We start from the raw sequence: 12,500 nt of genomic DNA, 5'->3' as shown, positions 1-12,500 counted from the left end.
CCGACACTATGCAAAACATTCATAATTTGAAAACACCAGCACCGGATCGGACCCAGTTCTCTCCGGGAGTGTAAAACACACACTCGAACAGGAAAGCTCCAGCTTTTGGATCTCCCTCCACTTTTTTATGGAAGAGCCAGGGAGTGGTGCCTGGGAAATGGGCCTCGTGTTTGGGTAGATTCGAGACCATCGCAACGGTGGCCTCTGATATCCTCGCAGCCACGAACGAACCCTTCTGTATCATATGATTGTGTGGAGCACACACACATGGTTGGAGGAACAGGAAGCAACAAATCTCGGCAACAAAAAAAAAAAAACAAAGGTTGGAGAAAATGGAATCGAATGGATGTTTCCGAAAAGGCCGGCGGGGGATCCGAGGTCCCTTTATCGCCCTGGATGGCATTTTATCATCACGAGGGTACGAACCAGCACTTCAGCAACTCAACACACCCCCGGGGTTGCTACGACTTCACACGTCATAGGGGATGATGAGCCAATCCCCCGATGGTGCTGCCTTGGTCTCCCATTTTGTTTGTAGTTTGCGTATAACTATGATGCCGGATTGTGTGACTCATTGCTGTCGGGGAATATGGTATCTTCAAGAGTGTGCACGAGTGTGATTTCAATGATTCTTTTCATTTCGATAATGGTTGGGACTCGTTTCGTTGATATTCATAAAAGTACTATACAGATGATTGTGATTGCAACCATAGTAAAGCACGTTGAACATAAGATAGTGGCCAAAAAGTATTCGAATTCCACTGAAACTGTTAATAGCACAGAGTGCTGATAGTCTTAAAGTAGTTTTTGGCAAACGCTTCTCTTCAGACTCTTCAGTCGCTATGCGCACGATCAATGTACGAAACGAAACCCAAACCAGACTATTACAGCACTTAGCAACCATAGCAGTAGTCGTGTTTTGCACCGAGCGGCGCTCCAAGTTTCCAAGGCAACACAGCTTCAGGAATGCCGTTTCAAAATCGCACCAAACATTCCATCCTGTCAAACCGAGCCTCTCTGTTGCTGCTGCTGCTGCTGCTGCTGCAGTAATAACTGCTGCTGATGGATTCACTCTCTTTTCGTCTCTCATATACCCTCTCTCTTTTTTTTTGGTCTTTCTTTGCAGTGAAATCGTCCGAAATACAGGCGGTCGAGGGACGCAAAATCTCTCTACCATGCCCGCTGTCGGCACCGTCACGGGACAAGGTGTACATGGTGCTGTGGTTCAAGGATGATGCCGGCATTCCATTGTACAGGTAAGTGTGTGTATGTGTGTGTACTACTATACTACTGTTGGTTGCATCCCGGTTCCTCCAGGAGTCCCGGATGGATGACATTTTTCCCATACTTTGAACTCGATAGAATTTGATGGATGATGCAGGGCTCCGGGGGGTGAAAAACTTCGAATTTACCGAACATCGCTGGTTTGCTTCTTTGAGGCTTCTTCAAGCAGAACCTGATCGCTTCCGGGAGGCGCTTCCAGTAGAGTTGGTAGCTGTTATTTCGTTGGAATGTTTTGTTGCTCCAGAGCACGCCGCTCTGCCTCTAAAACATTTTTCAGGCCGTGGGTTGGATTCTTCCGGGAACAGATTCCTTGTAAATGATGGCCAAAATATCGTGGAACGTGCAGGTGGATCCCGTTTGAACGCCGGCCTCATCCTTGCCAACGAAAAACGATCTATAATGGGATATGGATGAGACATCTTTCATTAAAGATTCGCTTATAAATTAATACGCTTTCCCTTTAGATCATTTTAACAGGAAACCCTTACAAGTAACTGCCTTGGTGTGCCTTCAAAAGGCGTTTCGTCTGGCCATTGGTCAATACATACGACCCCATTGCACGGCAGCCCAGATATGCAGGGAAATTCCAGGGAACAGTTTATTACCTGGATAAAACACGCGAATCCTGTTTTTCGTTTCAAACCGTTACTAACAGAAATCATTTTAGCCTTCATTCAATGCCGTGCTAGCTTCGGTCATGTACCCAACGATAACGTTATCGTGTTCGGCCACTATTTTTTAATGTTGCAATGATTTCGCACTAAATACACACACACACATGTTGGTTGGTTAATGGTTCTCAGATAAGCTCTTTAACTGCCGCGAACGATTTGGTGGTTGCGAGGTATTTAAACACGCAAATCACACTTGCCGGATGAAGCGTTTGAGTTCGCGAGAATTATGAGCCAAATCAACGGACCGACCGAGTGACATGCCACGGTCAAATGTTAACCACACTGGTCCTTTCGCCGGACCTCAAACTACATCGTCCTGCTCACAATGGCCATTGTCAAATGCTGGTACTATTCTCTGCCAAAGTACCTAATCGCTCGTCCAACGAGGGGTTGTTCTTCAAAAGTTTACCTCCGATTTATTTTCTTCTGAAAAAAAAACCACCCAAAAACAACCCTAAACGATCCATAGAGGAAACTCCAATGGGGTGGAGGGTGGTGGCTCGCATAAATAACAAACAAAAAAAGGGGGAAGGAATGGGAGGCACGCAAAGCAACACTTACGGACACTTTTACGACTTCGGTGCGCCTTCGCTAATGTGCCCGAAGAGGTGAAGTAATGCCCTTTTTGGCAAAATCTCCCGCCACAATTTATGTCCTAGCGATATCGAGTGCGTACCTACTGATCGGTGAGCGTGAAACACACAAACACACACACACACACACACACACACACACACACACACACACGTAGACACGCGTACGCAATAATCGTACCGTTCGGCGAGGCACCATTTCCCTGAGAGGCCTTTTGGAGCTTCAAGTGGAACGCCAGACAGTTTTGGCCGTTAAAAGTGGATTGTTTTCAACTCGTTCTTTCTCGCGCGCGCGCGCGTTTGTGTGTGTGTAAACACCGATTCGAGCATTTATTTCAATTTCTACGTCTCGAACCTGTGTATCGACCGGGGCCTATATCGTGTGGCCCTGGCCCGGGCACGCTGCCGAAGAGGTGAAGCGACATAATTCAACCATTTTCCCAAAAGAGATTATTGGACCGAAACGTGCCCTGGGGCGCAGGGGCAAGCCGGTCCGCGACCTCGCATACACTCTCTGTGTCTCCGGAGAGACCGGATTTCGGTTACGTGATCGAGGGCAGAGCTTGTTTGTTGTCGAGTGCGAAGAGTTGCAATGGAGACGCCTCGGGACGCCCTGGTATTAACCCGCATGACACGTATGGGCCGTTTACTTTAACTTGTTGCCCTGGCACACACATACTAACACGCACACACACACGCATGCACACACTGAGGCAGAATGATTGGGAAAGTTTGGTGCATTAGCGAAAATGGAAACCATAATTGTGCGGTGCAAATGGTGAGCGATATCTTAATAGTTGTTCTCGATCATGCCGTATATTGCCCGACGTGTTTACAATTCTAATTGCTTCCGATTAGTCCCCGGGCCTGGTATATGTTAGAGTCATCCTAATCTCTGCCGTAGAGGAGGCAGTTTACTGTCCTCACACTGTTAGTTCTTGTGATAGACTTTGAAACAGCTATAGAATGTTGATAAAAGTGAAAACTAAATAGAGAATTGCATTCGAAGGCACGCCAACCACGTTCATTTTATCTTTCATGACGGTGGACTTTTCACACATCCACGCCTTGCCACTAACGATCAATTTGCGAAATTTATTAGCCGCAGCAATTAGCATTTACAGCAGGCAGAGATGAAGGAAACTTTTTAAATTTTCGTTATTCTCATTTACCGTTTTTTTAGTGTTTGTTCCATCAATGATTATTTCTTGTATTGAGCTGCTTGCTCACGGATTTTTTTTAAACAAATATTCTTTAAACTCAGCTTTTTTTTTTAAGTCAGCCACACAATATTAGTTTAGGAGAGATTCTGACAAGTTCAACACAAGTTCATACAAACTGCAGTTTACGGTCGAGCTCGATTTATGTGAATTGTTACACAAGCTTCAAATTTCGATGGATTTAATGAGCGTGGATGGTGGGCTCATGGAAGCTTATCCAAACATACTACCTCACACAGTTTAATCCAAACATACACAAACCGGTAGAGTAACATCATCCTTAAGATCAAGTGCGCTTTCGCTGTCATGTTCACATCCAATCTACATCCCTTTTTGATGTGACAAGTGTTTGAAATCTCATCCATCGGCAGCGGTAGCAGCACCAGCAGCAGCAGCAGCAGCAGCAAAAAGGTTACTGAACAAAGGAAAACGGGAAAGGACTAGTGACAAACAAGCCAATTGATGATGAGTCACACTAATCTGATAGAAGAGTTGACAAACAATAAGGATCCGATTCGTCGTGCCGGAGGCTGGCCCGGACATCAGTCAGAATCAGTAGCCATCATCTACCGTCGGGCCTTCCCGCCACCCCCGGACGAGTGATAACTATGCTTATCGCGCACTGACTGCACCAGACGCCATGTCATCTCTTCGGCGCCGCTTCTGGCTTGGCAACAGGTTGCTTGTTAACGATTTATGTAACCTGTCAAGGGCCGACCAGAAGAACCATCATCATCACCATCACCATCATGATCACACTCACACATACACACACACACACACATACTTATTACACTCTCTCACTCAGTTGGCACTCGAGCTGGCGCACATCATCACCATCTTCATCGTGGTCCTTTCGCCGTCGCCGGTCTTTATTATCACCGAGTGGAATCGGCCAGAAGACAAACTACTCCACAGCCGGAGTCCATCTTTGTGGTCGCCACCACCATCACCAGCACCAGTACCCCTGGTCGCACACCATAAATGAGCCTCTTGAATGCTGAACGCTCATCATAGCATCACCATCACCACCACCACCACCACTACCATCTCCACCAGCAGCAACAAAAGCAAAAGTCCAGCGCAAATGGACGCCAAAGTAATAATAGACCCGTCGCCTATTTGCCAGCGGGTTTTTTGACAAATATTTAACCGGAAACTAACCTCTCTCTCTCTCTCTCCGTGGCATCTGCGTCGCACAGTGGCAGTAGGGACTGTATTTTGCACTTCCGCCTTCCGGGGAAAAGGGGCAGACCGGGAGCTCCAGTAATTCGAGCCAGAGAGCGAGTCACTGGATCCAACATCATCGCGGAGGACGCTTCGCGTTGACGCTAATTGCCATTTAGTAGCAATTAGGAGCGGTGGCAGTAGCAGTAGTAGTAGCAGTAACACTCTAGTTGCTGTTGAACGGGTTCGCGCGGTTCCGTCGATTCATTTCGCGGTAATTAGCGCACCAAAGTTGGCCATGGACTGGGTTGCTGCGAACCACCATATCGACCCCGGGAAATTAAGCAATCGCCCGCCGATGTGCGCCCCCTGGTGGACGACGTCGTCAGCGTGAGTCGATGGTTTTTTTTTTTGGGGGTTGATAATGGTGTTTGAGGTGCATACCGAGGGAGTGCCACAAGATGATGGCGCACAATACTGACTACCTTTTTATGTGGGGCCCCTCTTTTTTTTGGCCCCAAACTGCTACTAGTTCACTGTCACTGTGACGGGGCCCGCCGGAGGCTGTTACTCACCAATTTGGCATTTTAAAGTAAATATGTCTATTTGTTGAATGCTATTTGCCATCGGACCGGAGCATTTCGGACCAGTGTAGCATTTCGGATTAGAATGATTTTTAACTTACTACTTCTCTTTATTCTATCGATGATTTCTGCTCAAGAATCTTTCAACCACAAATAATCGAGATCAAAGCATTGAAATTTCTATTTTAATATATTTCAACTATTTTTTGAAATTGTTTTCTAAGTAATGGGACTCCATTAACGCCGTATTAATTAGTGTTAATATTTCTACAAGCGCAAGACCTAACAAACTAGCTATTGCTACAACCAACACAACATTTCCGCAATTTCCTTAACAAACGCACCTCATTTCAATAACTTACAAGCATCTATTGATCTATTATAACTCCATACGGCTATAGAACTCTTTGTTTCGCTTATCGGGCAATTATGTAGACGAAATAGAACGGCGTTAGTTTGCATGTTTATCCTAATACGGCCTTAACACGATCTACACTCATTCGTTCATGTCCTTGCTTTAATCATTGTATACAAAAAAAAAACAAACACAATCACACACGTGGTATCGTGATATTTGCCAGTATTTGTTAGCCATTTTTCCCCCGGATTACACGAATCACACACGAATCACGAACATGCGAGAGGTGGAAAGGCATTCCACTGTTCCACTTCCATGTAACGTGTTACCCTCCTGGTGGAGTGTACGGTTCAGTTTTCATTCCACGAGCCATGCGCATCGCTGTATTTTAAAAACGTTTATGATTTTTTTTCCACAAATGAATTCTACCTGCTGCCCTTGCTGCTTGTTGTCTCATACACCTTTGCCTTTGGTAAGCCATGTTCTCGGGGAAAAAATGCTTCAACACAACGCTCCAAGCATCATGCGACGAAGGTTTGCGGCTGTTCTCGACGGTTTCCCGGGGCTAACGACGAAGAACCCTCACCGGTGACAGGCAGCTGCGGGAGTTTCTTCCTTTTTGATATTCATAAATTCATTGTGGCTTCTTAAATTTTTCAATTTCATTTTCATGATCCACCACCACCACCATCACCGGTACTCGTGGAGAGCGTACTTCTTGGTTGCAATAAAGCCGATTCCTCGGCACTGGCGCGAGTGACGATATATAGTGACAATCCGACCAAACACCAAGGCAAGCTCCATCGTTGTGGTTCCTTGACGGTGCCACGCCGGATTTGCACCGTTTGAATTATGATGCAGCGCGACCAATGGCGGTAGTAGCGATGCCGTGCCCTTTGACTCAAAACCAATGACAGAACAAATCCATTCTACCAACTCGCTCCCTGTGTTTGGAAGGCATAAGTGGGGGGGCACGTGGAATTCAACATAAAAGTCAACCTTCAATGAATATTCTGCATATTTCACATAAAAAGCCCCCCTTCAATCTACAATTGCAAACCATCCTGAGCGCTGCCCGGTTCTCAGGAGATTGAAATGGAGCTTAGACGAGGAGTAGTGTGTATGGTGGTTGCAACTGCACGGAAGTGAAAAATTCAAAATCACTGAAGTGGTAAAATGTCATTAAAGGTATGTCTTTTGTGATGGTTTCGAAACGAAGCAAAGGAATCCTCTTTTTAGACGAATTCGCAGCTCGAAAATTCGGTTGTTTGCGTTCGATGATGCAACCAATCAATATTTACAACATAATTAACGATCAGAACAATCAAGCACGATCGATGGCCATCATTTAACTTGATTGGAAATTGATCAAAAGCTTCCTCTGTTTGGCATGAAATGCCACTTTACTCCCTGGTATTGACTGGTTGAGCTCTTTCAACCTGCCAAACCTGTCATTCTGATGCTGAAGATGGTCCGAACCCCTTTATCTAAACCAGTTTCTGGACACACCGTATGCCTCATCACACCACAGTGAGAAACAAACAAACAGTCGATCGATCCGGCCTTGGCCATCGAATTGTAACATACGATTTATTATGTTGCATACCGACCTTTCCCAAACCAGATGATGCCCCTCTAGGGATGGTGACAGGCCCCGGAGCCTTGCGGGCCTTGGGTTTTGTAATATTTCTTGCAAACAAATACCACCCCACACAAGCTGCTGTCCGGCAAAAGAAGGTTCTCGTGAATGGGTTTCGGGGAAGGCTGGTTTCCATTTCCAATTCCAGCCTTCCTTTCTTCCTTCCCCCGCCAGTTGAGTAATAGAAGACAAGATAATACGCTTACGCTTTCCCAATACATTCCAGTCCATCTTTTTCGAAGCGAACCAACAAAACGGGCTCGGTCTGCTGACCACTTCACAGACACTTTCTCCTGCTGGGGACCGATTTTCCCCCCTTAAAATAGAGACAGTCAGGAGAAGGTCCGAGAACGCCGGGAACCACCGGGAAACGGAAAAGGCAAATCACCAGCACCTGATTGGAGGCGACCGATACCTCCCCCGGATCTTCAACAATACATTTATTCATAGCCACCGACCGCTTGAATGCGTTTCCGATCTACCTACCTACCTACCGACCCACCTGGACCGCTTTTAGAAGCTTTTCAGCCGACGCAGACTCCGCCAGAAAGGAAAAAAGACCTCATCAGCACATCGAGTGCTCGCCGGGGTTCTGGTGTCAAAGTGTCCTTCGGTCGGCAAACCTTCGGTCCAGTTGGCCAAAACGAGTTGGTGAGCTGACGTTGCCTAGTCACACCGAACCCAACCGGAAGGTGTGGTGAGGGTAGAGAGAGAGAGAGTCCAACGATGGTCAACGATGAGATTCCTGCTATCGATCCGTTCCGGAGAAAAGAGGGGGGAGGACCGAGAAGTGGCAGAAAATTGATGCCCCCCCCCCACCCCCTCGCTATCAACAGTCGCTCACATGTTTATCAATTTCCGTCGACGTGAACCCTACGTGAACGGAGAGAGAGATCCTTGGGAAAACGGTAAATTGCTGAAGAGTGAAGCAATCCAACGCCCTTTTTCGACCGGCCGACCGGATCGAACCGGTCTATGGAACCGACCCGATGGAACCCCATCTGAATGATGGGTCGTGGTCGTCGTCGTTGTCGGGACACTAACCCTCTTACGGTCTTTATTCGACCAGTTAGGAGGCAAAAATAGCAACACTCATCAGCCGGCTTTCCCCCCGTGGGGGAGGAGGAGTGGAGGGACGTTGTGTGGCCACCGGTGTGAGACCTTGAGGTCGAGAACTGGCCAAACGCCATAATTGGAGAAAATTGAATGCACTAGGTGGAGGTAACCGGGGCTTTGAATTCTGTTGTTCTAAACCGGCCAAGGATCGTTGTGTTTTTTGGGAGAATGATTTCGTTTGTTTAAGGAGTGTCAATCATTTACGAATTGTTTATACAAGTCGCAATGTCTTAGGGAATGATATATTCGATCATTTTTCGCTTCAATTTGGATTAAACATTTCAATGAAGTTATTTCTTTCGATTAGTGCACGCGTCGATACTACAAATCGTTCTGTCAGCTGCCAAAGCGACATGACAGCACTAAATATCAATTGTCACGACTGACAGATCGCAATGATAAACCAAACCTATACCTAGTAGGCCATGGTGTCCAAGGAAAGGCATTACAGACTTCAACCAAGACTGAGTCTAAGCGAAACTAAGCAATTACCAGGTTGGAAAGCAGAAGTGATGTTTGCGGAATATTCATTCAACAATATCCACGATTTGCGTAGATGAAAATCTTATTTTGTTAAATCCTATTCATCAGCCACACACTTACCCCTTACTTCCGTCTTAAATAAAACAATAATGACTGAGGGAAGGGAAAGGCCTCTCGCAAATCGGGACTCATCAAATCGCACATGGGGACTAATTTTTACGAACGAGCTAACCAACAAACAAAAACAAATAACATCCTTCCACCGAAGGATTTCCACCGAGATCGCGGCCCGGGAACCGGAACGCCAACTGGCATAATTTCTACGGATAACACGCTCCAGCCGAGACAGACCCTTGCCTCAGCGGTCCCCATGCAACGGTCCCCGAGTGGGTCCCACGTAAGGGCACAGCGTCAGGCGGGAGGCCATTTTTCTTTTTTACAATTTTGTTTATTTGCCTCCTCCTCCTCCTCCTCTTCCTCGTCCTCGTTCCCTAGGCTAAGCTATCCTGCTGGGAAAGCTCCAGTATCATCACCGTCGGAGATGGCTGTCGTCTCCTTCGTCGTCGTCGGAGTTGTCCTAATTTCCGTTCCCCTGAGGGGTCGGGGTGAGGGTGCGAGTACGGGTGGCATGTGCGCCACCCTGGCTGCAATGCAATAAACCGCTGAAATGAGGATTAAATTATGTACTCTCGGTGTACTCGCTGGGTGTGTGTGTGTGTGTGTGTGTGTGTATAGTGTAAATAAATATTTATGCAAATTTGAAGACGCCGCTCATTGCCCGTCCCTCGAGTGAGATCGCTCCATCTCTCTCTCTCTCTCTCTCTCTCACACACACACACATACACTCTTGCTCGCTTGCTCTCAAGGGGTCTTTTTTCGTTGTCGTTGTGTCTGTACTTTGGCGTAACAGTGCCAGGATGTTGGATGTTGGATGCCACATTCCTTCCTAGACGAATAAAGAGCGAAAAGAGAGCATAAGAGAGCAAAAAAAAAAAAGAGAAAGAGAAGGAGGAGGGGAGGGCTAGGGTATTTTTATCGACATCAGCATAGAGTGATATGGACCTCCTCCTCCTCCTCCTCCTCCTCTTTCCCTTCTCCACCTCTTCGGTCCGTCCATGAGCAGCACTCGACACTATCGGATGGTTAGCTGTTTGCATAGCGGTCGCAGAGCGGTTGGCAGTTGGAGCGTTTAGTCGAGTCGATGGCACCACTGGCTGCTGCGATGCCGTGTAAGAATGGTGTACATCATCATGTCTGAAGAGCTACGCCTGGGCCCTGGATACCGTGGCCGTGGCCTGGTCCTACCATCATTCCCCCATTTTTCGTCTTTTGCGCTTTTCTGCTTCTGCGAATCCGAAAGAGGAAGCGAGAACCGTCTGTGTGTTGGAAAGTGGTACGACCACAAAGGGTGCGGTTGATTCTCCTTCTCCTGCCACTCCCTGGCGCTCATCCACATACACACACACACACACCCTCGAACGGTAGCGCGCGTGTCTCCTTTCGATGAAAATCAACTTATCTTCCGGCGCTACCGAAGAGACTCTTCATCCACAATGAGCTCACGAGAGGCGAGAGGCGAGCAAGCGAGCGAGCCAGGGAACCAGGGCTGAAGGACAACATTTTGCCTCCCCTTTCTCACCCCCTCCATCGCGCCTGAAGCGTCTCATTGAACTGAAGCATCCCATCGAACGGCTGAAAAGCGGCTGCTGCTGAAAAGAGGCTGCTGATGGTTCCTTAAGCGTCCACGACAGAGGCACGAGGCAAAAACGAGGAAATATGAATGATCCTAGCAGGCTGTGCGCTTCCAACCGGGTGTGATGGAGACACTCTCTGCTTACCTCTCTCACTCTCTCACTCTCTCTCACACGCGATCTCGAGTGTGTTCCAACCGCTAACGCCACGGTTTGGGTTTGGTGACGCGATGCAAGATGCTCCACTGAACGATGCTCTTCCCTCTGCCCACACTGGGATGATTATCCTGTTGGGAGTCGGGGTTGTATGCTCATACCGGCATATACTGGAGCTACACGCCGTGCCAGTATGTCAACATTAACGTGCGAAAGTGAGCCAAGAAAATGTGTGCTCCATCTCCAGCGCAACGAAGCCAACCGGCCAGTATTCAAGCACCACACAGATATACACACACAGACACACACACAGACACCAACGAAGGCGTTGGCGTTGTGGAGAAACCAAAAATAACATTAAAAGATTGGTTTAATGACATGAAATGAAAATTTGGCGTTTAATGAAAGGCAAATGCGCGCGCCCTTCACTCCCTCGGTGGACCACGGTGTGTGGTGGTGGTGGTGACGCAGTTTGAATAAATAAAAGATAATTTGATACACGTTTTACAAGCTGTGATACTGGTACTGTTGGAACCGGGGGCTGATGATGCTGCTGCTGCTGTCGCTCCATCGACACGGCTAATGTGGCCTAATGCAATCAACGACCACGGCTTTCCACGGTTTGATTACTCAAGCCAGACCAGTTTAGGGTGGTGGAAAAGGGGCGAGTTTTAAGGGGAGAGGAGAGGAATCTTAAATTGATTTTTTATTATCCATTTCCGGTGTTTCGGCTCACAGACGGCACGATTTGATAGACAGCGAAGAAAGCACAGAATGTTACATGTCGCAATTACATCGCGCCAACTGCGAACGAGCGTGTTCCGTTTGTTCTGTTTTACGTCTCTTTGATCGGTGACGACGATCAGTCTTTTTATCTTTAAACGATGACTTTATCAACGTTTTCTTCGGATGGGTATCAGTAAGCGAACGAAGCAGGACTTTGATGCGACTTAAACAGTCGGGGAAGAGTAGATTAAAGGGAGAGAATAACGTGTTCGTGTATGTTAAATAAATTATTTTGTTGTTGCACGATTTATTGGATCAATTCTAATCATTTTCTTAACAACAAACTTATACTCGATATAGTTTGATCAAACTATTTCAAAGTAACGGAAAATAACGAAGAGAACAGCATACATATCTTACTCACCAGAAAGGCCGCGTAAACGCTTTAACGTGCTTTTAGACTTTTATATTATGATTGAGACGACAGAACGACTGTCTGAAATTATTTTTAAGCCTTTTTAACCTATACACATTTTCTTTTTGATATAAGCTAACTAAAGCGAAGTTTAAATTATACAGTCAGAAGTTCACCATCGAGTATAAGTTTGTTTTTAAGAAAATTGAGAGATTGACGTTTTTAAAACCCTTTTTGACGTAACATGTTCGTCGATAATATTGAGATCGAGATAAATGTAAAATTCTTTATAAGAGATCTTGCAAGTATCATCAATAGCTAATGAATTCGCAGTATTTTCGTAGCATGTTATGCAAAGAACAATGCTACATGTACTCTTTGCTAAGAGAAGAAA

General features: G+C 46.6%; 1 protein-coding gene across 1 annotated transcript in view; it reads left to right on the top strand.

The window, feature by feature from the left end:
- LOC125960194 (neural cell adhesion molecule 1-like) overlaps positions 1-12,500 on the top strand; it is a 217,958-nt gene that overhangs the window by 131,792 nt on the left and 73,666 nt on the right. Inside the window, exon 3 of the mRNA XM_049693435.1 lies at positions 1,127-1,256. Within this exon, the coding sequence (XP_049549392.1) occupies positions 1,127-1,256 (130 nt within the window). The remainder of the gene's footprint in view (positions 1-1,126; positions 1,257-12,500) is intronic.

Source organism: Anopheles darlingi, chromosome 2 (assembly GCF_943734745.1).
Source record: "Anopheles darlingi chromosome 2, idAnoDarlMG_H_01, whole genome shotgun sequence".
Taxonomy (NCBI): Eukaryota; Metazoa; Arthropoda; class Insecta; order Diptera; family Culicidae; genus Anopheles; species Anopheles darlingi.
This window is presented reverse-complemented; position numbering and strand designations above follow the sequence as displayed.